The 16,432-nt window shown below is 44.3% G+C and overlaps 1 protein-coding gene across 1 annotated transcript in view; it reads right to left on the bottom strand.

Moving 5' to 3' along the window:
* SLC9A9 (solute carrier family 9 member A9) overlaps positions 1 to 16,432 on the bottom strand; it is an 885,771-nt gene that overhangs the window by 750,762 nt on the left and 118,577 nt on the right. Inside the window, exon 5 of the mRNA XM_075861458.1 lies at positions 5,302 to 5,417. Coding sequence (XP_075717573.1) covers positions 5,302 to 5,417 — 116 coding nt within the window. The remainder of the gene's footprint in view (positions 1 to 5,301; positions 5,418 to 16,432) is intronic.

Raw genomic sequence — 16,432 nt, 5'->3', positions numbered from 1 at the left:
TTTATATATTTTTAGTTGTTCGCCGGGTGCTGATGCAGCACCGGTGCGGCGGATACACAAATTCCATGTAGTGACAGGGGGGGGGGAGAGAAGTTGTTTGCCGAAACGGGGTGAATGTAGTGTAGTGTAGTGTAGTGTAGGGTTGATGACATTCACGGTAAGTTCGTCTCAATCGGGCTTACCATGCCCGCTTGAGACGAACATTCTCCCGATGCTGCTAGAACTACAGTATCTAGCAACATCGGGAGCGCGCACACTGCAGAGCGGCTTGATTGACATCAAGCCGCTCACGCCCCTTTTTAGAAAAGATAACCAGCACTTGCTGAGTTATCAAGTGTAAAAAAAAAGGTACTTAGGAAATGAATTTTTAAAAAATGTTAACAGCAAATTTTTTTAAATTCATTTCCTGCTTAGAATGTCTAAAAAAAAAATTTGAGTCAACTTGGGACAACCCCTTTAAGAAGCTTTTATCTTTTTGGAAGAAAATTATTTGCATATTTTTTTCACAAAAAGCTAATTTTCCTACCATGCCACTGAATCAGTATTCCAGGAAGACTGTATCCATGGCTGCTAACCAGATCTCTGATCTGTGCTAATGGGCTCCTAACGATCGAAACAGATCTTCACACATATGGGTGTCTTTGGCTCACTAATAACTAAGGGTCCTTTTACACGGCCCGACATGGGGCATGTAAACGAGCGCCGATCAACAAGACAGAACATTAATTTGATTGCTCGTCCCCATACATTTCTATCACGTCACCAGCACGTTTCCTTCTTTACACAGGGAGATGTGCCGTCGACAATGATAATATTTCTTGCAACATAAACTATACAGTGAGCCAATGAACGAGCTTTTGCTCGTCCATCGGCAGATCGTTGCCCTATTTACACAGGGCAATGTTCGGGAACTTCCTGTCAACGCTTGCTTGCCCGATAATTGGCCCGTGTAAAAGGGCCTTAAGTCATGTTCAAAAATCCTGTATGGTGGAAAACATTACAGATTAGCTACTTAAAATGGCACTTTATAGGATCGTTTTCTTGCACACTGCATGAGGTAAATGAAAAAAACATCACGGATGTATGCAACTTGAGACAACAGAAGAGAATGCCAGCGCATTTCAGGAAAACTTATAGTTGTAAAAATGAACATTCATTAGGAACTATTCATCATTTGCAAGATAGATCATTTCTTTTACACTTCATTAAACTGATTCTTAAGATTGATATGCAGGCATTCTGAGAACATAATTTCGGCAAAATATGAAAGTTATAACAATCTATTATGTTAGAACTATTCAGTTTGCAATATATATGGATAAAAAAAAAACATCTCTGTTACATCTCTGAGTACCTGTCATTACATAAAAAAAATGACAATCCCTCCTTAGGCTTAGTTCACATTGAGTATTTTGCAGGCAGAAAAAAATCTACCTCAAAATTCCTTCAGGAATTTTGAGGCAGATTTTGACTTGCCTGCGCTTTTTTGCCGCAATTTTCGCCTGCGGTCATTGAGGACCGCGGGCAAAATATGCAGCGAAATATGCTTTTTCTGCCTCGCATTTATTTTCTGCCTCCCATATATGTGACGTCAGTGGCTCCTCCAGGAGCGGAATACCATGCCAGAGCGTTGCCAAAGCTCTGACCGGGGATTCCGCTCCTAGAGGGAACCCATGACGTCACGGTCCATATATGGACAGTGACGTCAAGGGCTCCTCCTGGAGTGGAATCCCCGGCCACAGGGGGTGGCACTATTCATAGGCCCTATCTACATGGGCACTGGCACTTTATATGTAGGCACTTTCACTAGGGGCAGCTAAGGGGGCATTATACTATATGAGGGCAGCTAAAGGGGCATTATACTGTATGGGGACAGCTAAAGGGGCATTATACTATATGGGGCAGATAAGGGGGGCATTATACTGTATGGTGGCAGCTAAGAGGGCATTATGGGGCAGTTATGGGAGCATTATACTGTATAGGGGAATCTATAGGGGCATTATACTGTAAGAGGCAGCTGTGGAGGCATTATATTGTATGGGGCAGCTAAGGTGGCAATATACTGTATGGGGCAGCTATGGGAAATTATACTATATGGAGGCAGCTAAGGGGGCATTATACTGTATGGTGGATGCTAAAGGGGCATTATAGTGTATTGGGGCATTATAGTGTATGGTGGCAGCTAAGGGGGCATTATGGGGGCAGCTATGGGAGCATTATACTGTATGGGGGAATCAATAGGGGTGTTATATTGTATGGGGCAGCTGTGGGGGCATTATTCTGTATGGAGGTAGCTATGGGGCATTATACTGTATAAGGGCAGCTATGGGGGCATTATGCTTTATGAGTAAGCTATCGGGGCATTATACTGTATGGGAGCAGCTATGGGGCATTATACTATATGGGGGCAGCTAAGGGGGCATTATAGTGTATGGTGGCAGCTAAAGGGGCATTATACTGTATTGGGGCATTATAGTGTATGGCGGCAGCTAAGGTGGCATTATGGCGCAGCTATGGGACCATTATACTGTATGGGGAATCTATAGGGGTGTTATATTGTACGGGGCAGCTGTGGGGGCATTATACTGTATGGGGCAGCTATGGGGGCATTATACTATATAAGGGCAGCTATGGGGGCATTATACTGTATGGGGCAGCTATGGGGACATTATGCTGTATGAGTCAGCTATGGAGGTATTATACTGTATGGGGCAAGCTATGGGGGCATTATACTGTATTGGGGCAGATATGCGGGCAGAGGCATGGCTTAAAAGGGAAAAAAATTGTCCCTCTTTGCAATACTTGAAAGTTGATCACATGCCGACACAGAGGGAGAGGTAGGAAACTTCCTGCTACATGTAGCTGGGACGACGTGTCACAGCATTCAGGAAAACGACTAAACTTCTGGGACCACGTAACAGCTGCTGAAATCGGGCCATCCGTGTACTTTTGAAAATTAACTGCATTTGTAACTTAATTTATTTTACATTTTAACAACAATGAGCAGGGATTTTTGTCATCGGAAAACCCCTTTAATGCACATTTCCTCTATAACCCTACCTAGTAGATGGCTTCTTCCCAGTGTGGAGCTGGAGAGCTTTGATGTGTGCTCTGACCAATCAGCTGCCCCAGCCTGCTGCACCCTCTACCCGCTCACAGTATCTTAGCACCAGGCTCTCGCACACAGGCTGTGGCACCAGGACTATAACATGATCCCCTCATCTCCCCTCTGTTGTAACAGTTCTGTGTTACTGAAAATAAGCTTTTTAGTCACCAAGGAGTTGTCTGAATATTTAAAGAGAGTGCAGGCAGAAAAAGGGGAACTAGAAGAAGCTGGAAAGTGAATGTATTCATATGTATTAGTGATTTATGCAAAATGAAAAGCATAATGATGATTAAGAAAAACTTTGTCTATACAAAATATGGAATACAACTACATAGTGGCAGTATACTATGCAACTACCATAGGAATTGTTTGTAAACTTCCAACAACATTTGTATAAGAAATGTAAGACTTCCAGACAAGTAAATATATATATATATATATATATATATATATATATATATATATATATATATATATATATATATTTATTATCAATCGATAGTTAATGGGAATATATATCACTTAATAATATACACTATATGGGAAAAAGTATGTGGACACCCCCCCTAAATATTGAGTTCTGGTGTTTCAGACACACCCATTGCAAGCTGGTGAATAAAAGCAAGCACACAGACTTGTACTCTCGATAGCCAAACATTGGAAGTAGTATGGGTTTCAGTGACGAACTTAGTGACTTCATAGTGACATGGTGTGCAGAAATCGCCTATTTTCTGTTCGATCACTCACTACATATTTACAAACTACACAACTGTGCATTTAGTGGTTCATGAAATGAGTTTCCATGGTTTAGCAGTTGATCACAAGTCTAAGATCACCATGAGCTATGCCAAACAACGGCTGGAGTGATGTAAAGTTTGCCGACTGGATTCTGGAGCAGAAGAAATGTGTTCAATGGAGTAAGGATTTACTTGTATTTGGAATTGGGGTATACCAGGAGAACGCTACCTATCAGAATGTATAGTGATTACTGTAAAATTTGGTGGAAGAGGAATAATGGTCTGGGGCTGTTACTCAGGGTTTGGGCTATACATCTTATTTCCACTGAAGGGTAATGCAAGTGCATACAAAGAAATTTGAGACAATTGTGTGCTTCCGACTTTATGGTAACAGTTTTCAGAAGGCTGTTCCAGAATGACTGAGCCCCAGTGAACAGAGCTAAGTCCATAAAGACATGGTTAGATGAGTTTGTTGTGGGGGAACATAAGTGCCCTGCACACAGCCCTGACCTCAACCCCATCCGGCACCTTGGTGATGAATTGGAATTCTGAATTCGAGCTAACCTTCTCGTCCAACATCGGTGCCTGACCTGACAAACGCTCTTTTGGCTAAATGGGGACAAATTCCTACAGACACACTCCAAAAATCTTGTGGAAAGCCTTCCTAGAAGTGGAGGCTGTTAAAAGTGGGCCCAACTTCCTAGTAACTCCCATGGTTTTAGAATGGGATGTTCAACAAGCTCATATAGGTGTAATGGTCATGTGTCCACATACTTTTGGCCATATAGTATATGATATTTGGATACAATGATGTGAAAACTTGTACAAGATTATGGAAACACCAAAGAAAATAAAACCATAGACTACAGACAAAAACAGAGGACAGATACTGAGAAAATTGAAGAAATCAAAGACTTACAATACACATCGTAGGTAAGTGAGCTTTCGCCTGTGGATATGTGGACACTGCTCAGCTCATGAGCATCACATCATTTTATTATCTTAGAAATATGCATGCTTAATAAATGAATAATAACAGCACAAGTAGAACTGCTCCAGTCTACACTTTAATTGAAAACAAAAGAGAGTTCAGAAGTGTAATTGAAATGAACACAAGACCGGCGGCTGCTGCTTTAAGAGAAAGAGTGATATTGTGTATTTAGTCTTCGGAAATTGCTGTGCAGCAGACTATTACAGTACACGGTTATGGATCACTGAGAACAAAATTGCATTGGACACTTTGTCTTGTACCATTGGTTATGTTTACAGCAGTTTACAAATTATCCTTCAGCACTGAGCTCTTTAACAAAAAGGTTTTACTTTTCACAACAGTTGAAAGTTTCCAAAAACACAGTTAATTTCGGAAGAGAGAGGAAAAGCTCATTTGCAAAGAGATATTGAACATACGTTTGGCGTAGTAAGAAGGAGACGATCACACAATCCTAAGGCGATATTTACCTGGATCTGTCGCAGACATTAATGAGCCAAAAAACAAACAGTCAGTGAAGTGAAAGTCACCAGCCTGCATTTGTCCCAGCTGTATCATGGCCTTAACAAAGCCATACATTATCAGCCTGTAAAAGACAGAGAAAATACAATAGCATAAGTATTTGTAGATTACAAAAATACAGATGAAATCAATACAATAAGTTATCGTTTACAGAAGACAACAATTCACAATGAAGGGGGACATTTTAAGGGCAAAACCAATATTCAACTAAGGCTGGGTTCACACGACCTATTTTCAGACGTAAACGAGGCGTATTATGCCTCGTTTTACGTCTGAAAATAGGGCTACAATACGTCGGCAAACATCTGCCCATTCATTTGAATGGGTTTGCCGACGTACTGTGCAGACGACCTGTAATTTACGCGTCGTCGTTTGACAGCTGTCAAACGACGACGTGTAAATTGACTGCCTCGGCAAAGAAGTGCAGGGCACTTCTTTGCCACGTAATTTGAGCCGTTCTTCATTGAACTCAATGAAGAGCAGCTCAAGATATACGAGCGTCACAGACGCCTCGTATATTACAAGGAGGAGCATTTACGGCTGAAACGACGCAGATGTTTTCTCCTGAAAACAGGCTGTTATTTCAGCCGTAAATGCCTGCTATCGTGTGAACATACCCTAATGATGTCACAAAAAGACAAAAGATTTTTAAAAACTGCTTACAGATTGAGAAAAAAGTTAAAGGGTAACTAAACTTTCAAAAAACTTCTGACATGTCACAAGTTTTGATTAGTGAGGGTCCGAGCACTGAGACCCCCACCGAAGCGGCAGATAAGCTCGGGTGAGCACTGCTCTGCTTAGTTTCTGATCTACTTTTCTCGGAAAGTCGAGCAATCGGTGTACGGGCTTGATAGAAAGTCTATGAGCCCGTACACCAACTGCTTAGCTTTCTGAGAAAAGCCGATCAGACATGAAGCAGCTTATAACTTACCCGAGCGCTGTTGCCGCTTCTTTTTAGCGCTCAGACTTTCTGACATGTCACTATGACTGGGCATGCCCCAGGAGGAACGTTACTCACAAAACAGTGGTGTGATGGAATAGAAATGAAATGTATGCTAGCTATAAATCATGCATATTTCTATTATATTTCTATTGTATAGATGTGTAAGGAAAATGTGTTAGGAAAAAAAAACATATACTCAAAAAAATTATTTGCTTCACATCTGCAAGGTTATGAGGAAATGTTATGCGGGAAGGCATGTTACAATAATTTATTCATAGCCTGAGCTGTAAATTACGTTTACTGTAAGAATTGATTATTGGAATTGAGCTTCAAAGGCCAGCAAGATATTGTCGTGTATTAAAAGAGGCATGGACTCGCGGGACAGAGATGTAATATTGCCACTTTACAAAGCATTAGTGAGGCCTCATCTAGAATATGCAGTTCAGTTCTGGGCTCCAGTTCATAGAAAGGATGCCCTGGAGTTGGAAAAAATACAAAGAAGAGCAACGAAGCTAATAAGGGGCATGGAGAATTTAAGTTATGAGGAAAGATTGAAAGAATTAAACCTATTTAGCCTTGAAAAAAGAAGACTAAGGGGGGACATGATTAACTTATATAAATATATTAATGGCACATACAAAAAATATGGTGAAATCCTGTTCCTTGTAAAACCCCCTCAAAAAACAAGGGGGCACTCCCTCCGTCTGGAGAAAAAAAGGTTCAAGCTGCAGAGGCGACAAGGCTTCTTTACAGTGAGAACTGTGAATTTATGGAATAGCCTACCGCAGGAGCTGGTCACAGCAGGGACAGTAGATGGCTTTAAAAAAGGGTTAGATAATTTCCTAGAACAAAAAAATATTAGCTCCTATGTGTAGAAATTTTTCCTTCCCTTTTCCCTTCCCTTGGTTGAACTTGATGGACATGTGTCTTTTTTCAGCCGTACTAACTATGTAACTATGTAACTATGTAACACTGCATTCACCCTATAATAACATTCAGTTTGTTATTCCATGAAATTCAACACATTGATTTTTTAGGTTCAGTCTTAGCATTTTAAATATTTTCTTGCCTGATATTAATGGTCAACCAGCAGAACCTTTAGAAACTAATCTTAAAGGAATATGTCTGTTTTAGCAAATAAGGGTTATTCTGTAAATAATGAAAAGTTATACAATTATACAGAACAGACCAAAAACAACATCTGCATAAAGTTTGTATAATCTCCCTGTTTCCTCCAGGTGAGAGAAATAAATACTGCAACATGTTGGAAGTGCAGACTGTATCTAAGTAGACAAAGCGGTGCTCCATGAAGGTCTGCCATGTCTGAAGAAAGCCTAGGATGCTGGTTATTCCTAAATGGTCATTAATGTTAAAGGGGTTTTCCACAGGATTTGTCATAAATGTCAGATAGATGCCGGTCCCATCCCTAGGACCCGCACCTATCTCTAGAATGGGGCCTCCTAAACCCAGTTCTACCTCTCTGTGTTATGGCTGAATTGTGTAATTTCCTGCCATGAATTATGGCTAAGCTGTTTCCATAAGTCCCATAGAAATGAATGGTAATTACGAAAACAACGTAGCTGGTTGTGTAAAACTGACAGGCAATCTATTAGGCCGTGCCTCTGGCACGGGCTAATGGGCAGATGCTCAAGGCAGACCAGGGGGCCTTTGCAGGCCCCCGGCTGCCATGGAAACCCAACGGCGTTTCTTTGCGGGGGCGCCGATGGGGTGACAGAAGGAGCTCCCTCCCTCTGTCAAACACATTAGATGCTGCTGTCGCATCTAATGGGTTAAACTGCCGGAATCGGAGCACGATTCGGTTCTGGCAGATGCGGCAGGAGCCAGGCTGTGTATAACAGCCGTGCTCCTGTCGCTGATCACGTGGGTACACTGGCAGTACCCACCCGATCAGAGTGACGGATATATCCGTCACTATGCGGTAATTAACACCTGCTTGCGACGGATATATACGTCACTCGTCATTAAGGGGTTAAAGGGGTTTTCCAGAACCAGACATGTAATGGTCAATCACCTACAGCTGGCAATACAAGTGACTTTTCAAATTACTCACGCTGGAGAATCTCTACGGTTTTCTCTATCGCATCTCGGTTCACGTGACGCCAAACCCATCTGATTTTCACTTTTCCGGTGAATTTCCGTCCGTTCACTGTCCACACTTCCTTCCGGCCTGCTCGATGTACGGAGCGTCATTACTGACGTCATGTACTAGGGTGGAGACCGAATAGGCTCAATAATTCACAGAGCGGTTCGAACTAACTGTTTCCTCCACGCATACTCAGTCTATTGCCTCCACTGCACCTGTGTGAGTATTCTTTCTTCACACAAGCCATGCTGACTACACTGCGCCTGCGCCATTCCCAGCGGCCAACGGAGAACCAATGTACAGTCTTTCTGAGAACAGAGGAGATGTGCTAAGCGGCTCTGGAGCTGGCTGAAATACCAGCTCTATGCATTGTGGTAAAGCTAGTCTAGGCAGGACCGGAAACTAACATGGAGAGGAAGTCCTGGATGTAAACAAATGGAAAAATTTGCAAGGATAGGAATCGGGAGGGAAAACATCAGAAACAAGAAGAAGGTATTGGGGGAGGGGGGGGGGTTATTGGAAAATATTTAGTGCGCCCAGACCTTTTTAAAAATTTGAAATTAGGGTCGTAAAACTCGTTTAAGGCTCAGAGCCCATTTTTCAAATCTGACATGTGTCAATTTATGTGGTAATAACTTCGGAATGAATATACCTATCCAAGCGATTCTGAGAATTTTTTCTCGTGACACATTGGACATTATGTTAGTGGTAACATTTGATCGATATATTCAGTGTGTATTTGTGAAAAATAGCAAAATGTAGAAAATATTTAAAAAAAAATAGAATTTTTCAGAATTTAAATGTATCCGCTTGTAAGACAAATAGTTATACCACACAAAATAGTTACTAGTTAACATTTCTCATATGTCTACTTTATGTTGGCATAATTTTTTGAAAATTCTTTTATTTTCTAGGACGTTACAAGGCTTAGAACATAAGCAGCAATTTCTCATATTTTGAAGAAAATTTCCAAAGCCCCTTTTTTTTAATGACCAGTCTAGTGAAGTGGCTTTGAGCGCCTTCTATATTAGAAACCCCCATAAACACCCCATTTTAAAAACTAGACCCCTCAATGTATTCAAAACAGTATTTAGACAGTTCCTTATCCCTTTAGGCGTTTCACAGAAATTTAAAGCAACGTAGAAGGGAAATTTACAAATTTCTTTTTTTTCTGTCAGAAAATCCTTTTTATTAAAAAAATTTCTGTACAACAGAAGGTTTTACCAGAGAAACACAACTCAATATTTATTGCCCAGATTCTGCAGTTTTTAGAAATATCCCACGTGTGGCCCTAGTGTGCTAAGCAAAGGAGCACCTAGAGGATTATGAGGCCTTCTTTTCATTAGGCACTATGTCTGGCTTGAAGAGGTTACGTGATGCCAAAACAGTGGAAACCCCCCAAATGTGACCCTATATATGTCATTTATAGCGTTCATCGTGCGCTATAAATTACATATTCACTTTATTCTGCGTGGCGATACGATTACGGCGATACCATATGATTATATTTCTTTTATGTTTTATGGTGTTTGCACAATAAAATACTTTTTATAAAAAATCATTTACTTTTTGTGTTGCCATATTCTAAGAGCCAGAACTTCTTTATTGTTCCATCAAGAAAGCCGTGCGAGGACTTGTTTTTTGCGTAACGAACTGTAGTGACCAAAAAAATTGTGATTCTGGTATGGTTTATTATTACTTTCTTTTACGATGTTCTCCAAGTGAGATAAATAATTAAATACTTTTGTACTTCAGGCCGTTACGGACATGGCGACACCAATTATGTATAGTTTATTTATTTAGTTATGTCTTTTTTTTAATAATAAAGGACTGATAAGGGAAAAAGAGGAATTTTTACTTTCAAACTTATATTTTTTTTATTTTTAAACCCACTAGGCATTCGTAGATGGCTTCTAAGGGGTTAATCAGCGGGGAGGACCGTGATCGGTCCCTGCTAAAGGAGCTGCGGCAACTGCTGTACCAGACAGGAGTTGTCACAGCTCCTGTATGTGCCAGGAGGACGGCCGAAATGGTCGTTCCTCCCGTGGCGTACTATACCGTCATGGAGCGCGAACAATGCGCTCATCATGACGGAATAGTACGTCAAGGAGCTGGAAGGGGTTAAAAAAATTGATAGCCTATCCTCAGGATAGGCCAGTAATATTTGATTTGTAGGGGTCCGACTCCCAGCACCCCCACCATCCAGTAGTTTTGAAGGGGCCACAGCACTCGTACAAGTGCTGCTTCCCCTTCATTTCCTTTACTGCTCAGTCTGTGAATCGCCGACACACTTCTATTACAGACTGTGGAATCGCTTACATTGACCTTAACTGAAGCAAGTGAGGCCTGCAGTTCTTTAGATGTTTGTCTGGGTACTTTGGTGACCTCCTGGATGAGTCGTTGATGCGCTTTTGGTGATATTTTGGTAGGTTAGCCTCTCCTGGGAATGTTCACCACTCTTCCAAGTGTTCTCCATTCGTGGATTATAACTCTCACTATGGTTCGTTGGAGTCCCAGAGCTTTAGCAATGACTTTCTAACCCTTTCCAGACTGGTAGATTTCAATGACTTTGTTTGGCATCTGTATTTGATTCTCTTTAGTATGTGGCATCATGTTCTTCTTCTTGGAGAACATCTAGTCTGCCTCACATTGCCAGACAGGTTTTATTTATGTGATGTTTATATTTAACAGGTCTGGCAGTAATCATGCCTGGATGTGGCTAATGAAATTGAACCCAATTGTCAATTGAATTTGGTTTACTGGTTAATTTAGTAGCGAAGGGGGAAATTACTTTTGCACATGGGGCCAGGTAAAGCTGAGCAGCATTTTTCTTCAATAAATAAAATCCTCATTTAAAAACAGCATTTTGTATTTGCTTGGGTTATATGTATTTGTCTAATATTAAAAGTAGTTTGATGACCATGGAAAATGTAAGTGTGACGAATATGCAAATAGAGATGAAATTAGGAAGGAGGGAAAAACGTTTTCACAGGACTATTAGACATAAGAACGCTAGGGATTGGTAGGGAAGGGGGTGAGAGGGGGCAATTCAATTATGATTATCCATCTGAAAGCTATGATATAGAATTTCAGAGACCAACTCTGATGAGGCGCATAGTCAAACCTATGTATTCCATAAGAGCTTGTCCCACCCTTGCCAGGATTTTCCCTAAGAAACCAAATAGCTATAGTAACAGACAACAAACCAGGGGCGTAGCTTGGGGGGGGGCAGGCGGGGAATGTGCCCCGGGCGCAACTAAGAGAGAAGGTAGGGGGGCGCCGGGCCGGGCACACAGGGCCGCACATACCATGTGTCAGGTTGAGCAGCAAACGAGAGGCCACCACACAGATGCTGTAAATATTAGATCAGTGTTCATCACACAGGACTTGTTTCTCCACCCTGCATGTCCCTTCTCTGCTCCAGCTGTTCTATCATTAGCTGTCAGCAGTCGGGGACAAGCAGAAGGGAGGGGGAGGAAGTCTGCAGAGACAGGACAGGCAGAAAGCAGATCAGGGAAGTTTATATCAGGCTCTCCTCCTGTCATATCGGAGCTCAGCAGTGATAACAGCTAGAAGCTAACAGCGCCTGGTGTGCACTCTTCCTGACCTCCTTTAGGGGCAGCACTGTATCTGCAGGCTCCCTACCCCTCCTCCTCCTGACTACTGAACTCCAGGCAACCATCACTGCTGACCTATTAAGAGGCTCCAAGTTCTTGACCAGACTGTCTGCATGTGAAAAGTCCAGCTACCTACAAAAGGTAAGTGTATGTGTGTGTCTATTCTGTCTGTCTATCTGTGTGCGTGTATCTATCTATCTATCTATCTATCTATCTATCTATCTATCTATCTATCTATCCAGTGGCGGACACAGACTGCAAAAGGCCCCTGTGCAGATAATGTGCCAGGGCCCCCCCGCCCCCCCCCCAATACCGACAAAGTTACCTAAACATATATATGCATATAAAAATAAACCTTACTAATAAAAATTATGAAGGAAGATTTATATTGTACATTTTATTACCAGTTTAGAACACAAGTAACACATTTTTTTCCGGGTTAAATTCTTATCTAAACTAAGTCCCTAAATGTGGGCAAAGAAAATGAAAAACCTATACTCACCTCCTCCGGCGCCTCCGTTCCCCCTCCGCAGCCCCTATCCCTTTCTGTGTTTACAAAGCTGCTGTGGTGACGCGCGGTCGATGGCACATGACCGCTGCAGCCAATCAATGCCCTCAACAGCGATTTGCTGTGGAACTACTGTCCTCAGCAGCACACCAATGAGGAGTTATTGGCAGCAGCGGTCACGTGCCATCGGCAGCGCGTCACCAGTGCAGCCTTGTACACTTGTAACACAGACCGAGACAGGAGGATGGGGGCTGCGGCGGGTGAACGGAGGCGAGGGAGGAGGTGAGTATAGTTTTTTTATTTTCTTTGCCCACATTTAGAGACTTAGGTTAAATTGAATCATTGAATATAACACAAAGCACTCATGCAACTGAGATGCAATAATTTAGATGATCTTATCATGCTTAGCTTACTGCACTGTTACCTATCAAGCAGGACTGAATCTCAAGATATCTACAGAGGGGGCTGTATGGCGTTATCTACAGGGGGGACTGTATGGCGCTATCAACAGAGGGGGCTGTATGGCGTTATCTACAGGGGGGACTGTATGGCGCTATCTACAGAGGGGTCTGTATGGCGCTATCTACAGGGGGGTCTGTATGGCGCTATCTACAGGGGGGACTGTATGGCGCTATCTACAGGGGGGACTGTATGGCGCTATCTACAGGGGGGACTGTGTGGCGCTATCTACAGGGGGGACTGTATGGCGCTATCTACAGGGGGGACTGTATGGCGCTATCTACAGGGGGGACTGTATGGCGCTATCTACAGGGGGGACTGTATGGCGCTATCTACAGAGGGGACTGTATGGCGTTATCTACAGGGGGGCTGTATGGCGTTATCTACAGGGGGCTGTATGGTGTTATCTACAGGGGGGACTTTATGGCGTTATCTACAGTGGGGTCTGTATGGCGTTATCTACAGGGGTTCTGTATGGCGTTCCCTACAGGGGGGGTCTGTAGGGAAAGTCATACAGCCCCCCCCTGTAGGGAACGCCATACAGACCCCCCTTTAGGGAACGCCATACAGACCCCCCTGTAGGGAACGCTATACAGCCCCCCCTGTAGGGAACGCTATACAGCCCCCCCTGTAGGGAACGCCTTACAGCCCCCCCCTGTAGGGAACGCTATACAGCCCCCCCCCTGTAGGGAACGCCATACACCCCCAATCACTCAAAAAAATGCGACCTACAGTGTGAAAAGACAAAAGACATGTATCCCCTATCCACAGGATAGGGGATACATGTGTGATCGCTGGCATTGATAGGGAGAGCGGGGGACCGAAAGTCCCCCGAAGTTCTCCATCACTCACCTCTGACTTCCGGTGTCTGCGCAGCTCAAGTGTGACCGGCGCTCCATTCATTTCTACGGAGCTGCCGACACAGACCCCGGAAGTCCGAGGTTTGTGATGGAGAACTTCAGGGGACTTTCGGTCCCCCGTTCTCCCTATCAATGCCAGCGATCACACACGTATCCCCTATCCTGTGGATAGGGGATACATGTCTTATGTTTAATGGCAGAGCGGGGAGATACTCCCTGCTCTGCCGTAGTGTTCCGTGGCATCGCGCTGTAGCAGCCATAGCGGCAGCTAGCGGAGATTCCGGCCAAGGTGGGGGCCCGTGCCGGCAGGTGACGCGGGCCCCCTCATGCCGCGGCCCCGTAGCAGCCGCTACGGCTGCTATAGCAGTAGTTACGCCCCTGTGTTAGGGGGAGTTCACACTGAGGTTTTTTTCGCGAAAAACGTCAGAAAGTGCCTCCCATTGAAATCCATGAAATTTTTCCTGCGAGCAGTAAAAACCGCATGCGGGAAAAAGAAGCGCAATGCCCTTTCTTCGGGCGTTTCTGTCTCTGACTTCCCATTGACAACAATGGCAGGCAGAAAATGCGTTTTTTGCTGCGTTTCCCTGCCCACGGCCCGATGGCCGAAAAACGCCACAAAAAAACGCAATGAAAAACGCGGGAAGTGTTCTACCGGCAGGTCAAAATATGCCTCAAAATTCCGGAAGGAATTATGAGGCAGATTTTTCTACATAAAAACTTCTCCCTTCTGACATGAACTTTTTAACTTCATCTACCTGTCCTCTGCAGTCTGCACGTCCTCCACTCGTCCTGTGTCTGTCCTCCGCTCATCCTATGAGTTCTCCGGCAGTCCTGACTGTACTGTCCAGCCGCCCGAAGTCTTACGTCGCACCGCCCCCTGTCCTCTCCCCTGCCTGAGCGCTCCTCCTACCACCAGCATCGCCGTCCTGTCCTATTCATCTGTGCCAGATTGGCAGTGCAGTGTAGCGGCTATCACCGGGCCCGGGCACCCGCCCCCTCCCTCCCGATTGGTAGTGCAGTGTGGCGGCTATCACCGGGCCCCCGCCCCCTCCCTCCCCTCATGCCTAGTGTTGTGATGCTACTAGGCATGAGGGGGCCCGTGCCGCCAGGCCTGGTACATAAAATGTAATGTGCCTGTCAGGGCGACACGGGCCCCCCCATGCCGCGGGCCCCGTAGCAGCTGCTACGGCTGCTACTGTGGTAGTTACGCCACTGAACGGGCCCCCTTCCCACGCGGGGCCCTTGTGCAGCTGCACCGGCTGCACATGCGGTATGTCCGCCCCTGTATCTATCATCTATCTGTCTGTCTATCTTATGTCTATCTATCTAAATCTGCATCAAATGTCAAGTCCCCAAAAAATAACCCAGTATTTTTTCATAGTTTAAAATAAAAAAGACTATACTCACCTCCCGTGGCGCTCTTGTGGCAACACATATACCTGATTTCCTGATGGTCTCTGTACAGCAGCCAATCACAGGATGACAGCTGTACAGAGACCATCCAGAGGACCAGGGAGGCAAGTATAGTCTTTTTTTTTTTATCTCCACTGGTTTCCACAGCACAATTTGGTGCAGATTTTCTGGCAGATTTCCCTGCGAATTCTGAGTTGCATTTGCTGCAGAATTTTCTGCAGCAAATTTTATCCATGTGTACATACCCTAAATGGACACAAAAGTTACAAATTCTCCACTAGTATACAGGTTTATTCCACCCAAAAACAGATGTAAACCCCCCCAAAAGAACAAACCATATACCTCAGCACAGTGTGAACTGCACAGGAGTCTTTGCATATATTATACTGCATGGGGGCATCTGTGTGGGCATTATACTGTACGGGGGCATCTATGGGGGCTTTATACTGTATGGGTGCATCTATGGGGGCATTATGTTGTATGGTGACAGCTATGGGGGCATTATACTGTGTGGTGGCAGCTATGGGGGTATTATACTGTGTGGGGGCAGCTAGAGGGCATTATACGGTGTTGCTACATGCGCCGCATCAGTTTTCCCTCTTTGTGATACTTGAAAGTTGGGAGGTAAGGTGGAATCCCCAGTCAAACCGTTGCCGACGCTCTTCCTCGGGATTCCGCTCCTGGAGTAGCCCCTGATGCCACTATCCATATATGGATAGAGACGTCAGGGGCTCCCCTAGGAAGCCCCAATGGCGCTATGTACAGGGAGGGGGGTGTAGCGCTATTTAGAGGAGGGTGGGTGTGGCACTATCTACAAGGTTTGGGTGTGGCACTATCTACAAGGAGGGGAGTGTGGCATTATTTACAGGTGGGGCTGCGTAGCACTATCTACAGGGGTGTGTATGGTGCTATTTATAAGGGGCTGTATGTGGCACTATCTACAGGGGGCTGTGTGTGGCACTATCTACAGGGGGGTATGACACTTTCTACAAAGGCGGTGTGTGGCACAATCTGCAAGGGCGGTGTGGCACTATCTACAAGGGGGAGTATGGCACTATCTAAGCGAAGGTGTGGCACTATCTACAGGGGGCTGTGTGGCACTATCTACAAGGGGAGGTATGGCACTATCTATAAGGGGGGTGTATGGCACTATCTACAAGAGGAGACTGTTCATT

Source organism: Rhinoderma darwinii, chromosome 4 (assembly GCF_050947455.1).
Source record: "Rhinoderma darwinii isolate aRhiDar2 chromosome 4, aRhiDar2.hap1, whole genome shotgun sequence".
NCBI lineage: Eukaryota > Metazoa > Chordata > Amphibia > Anura > Rhinodermatidae > Rhinoderma > Rhinoderma darwinii.
This window is presented reverse-complemented; position numbering and strand designations above follow the sequence as displayed.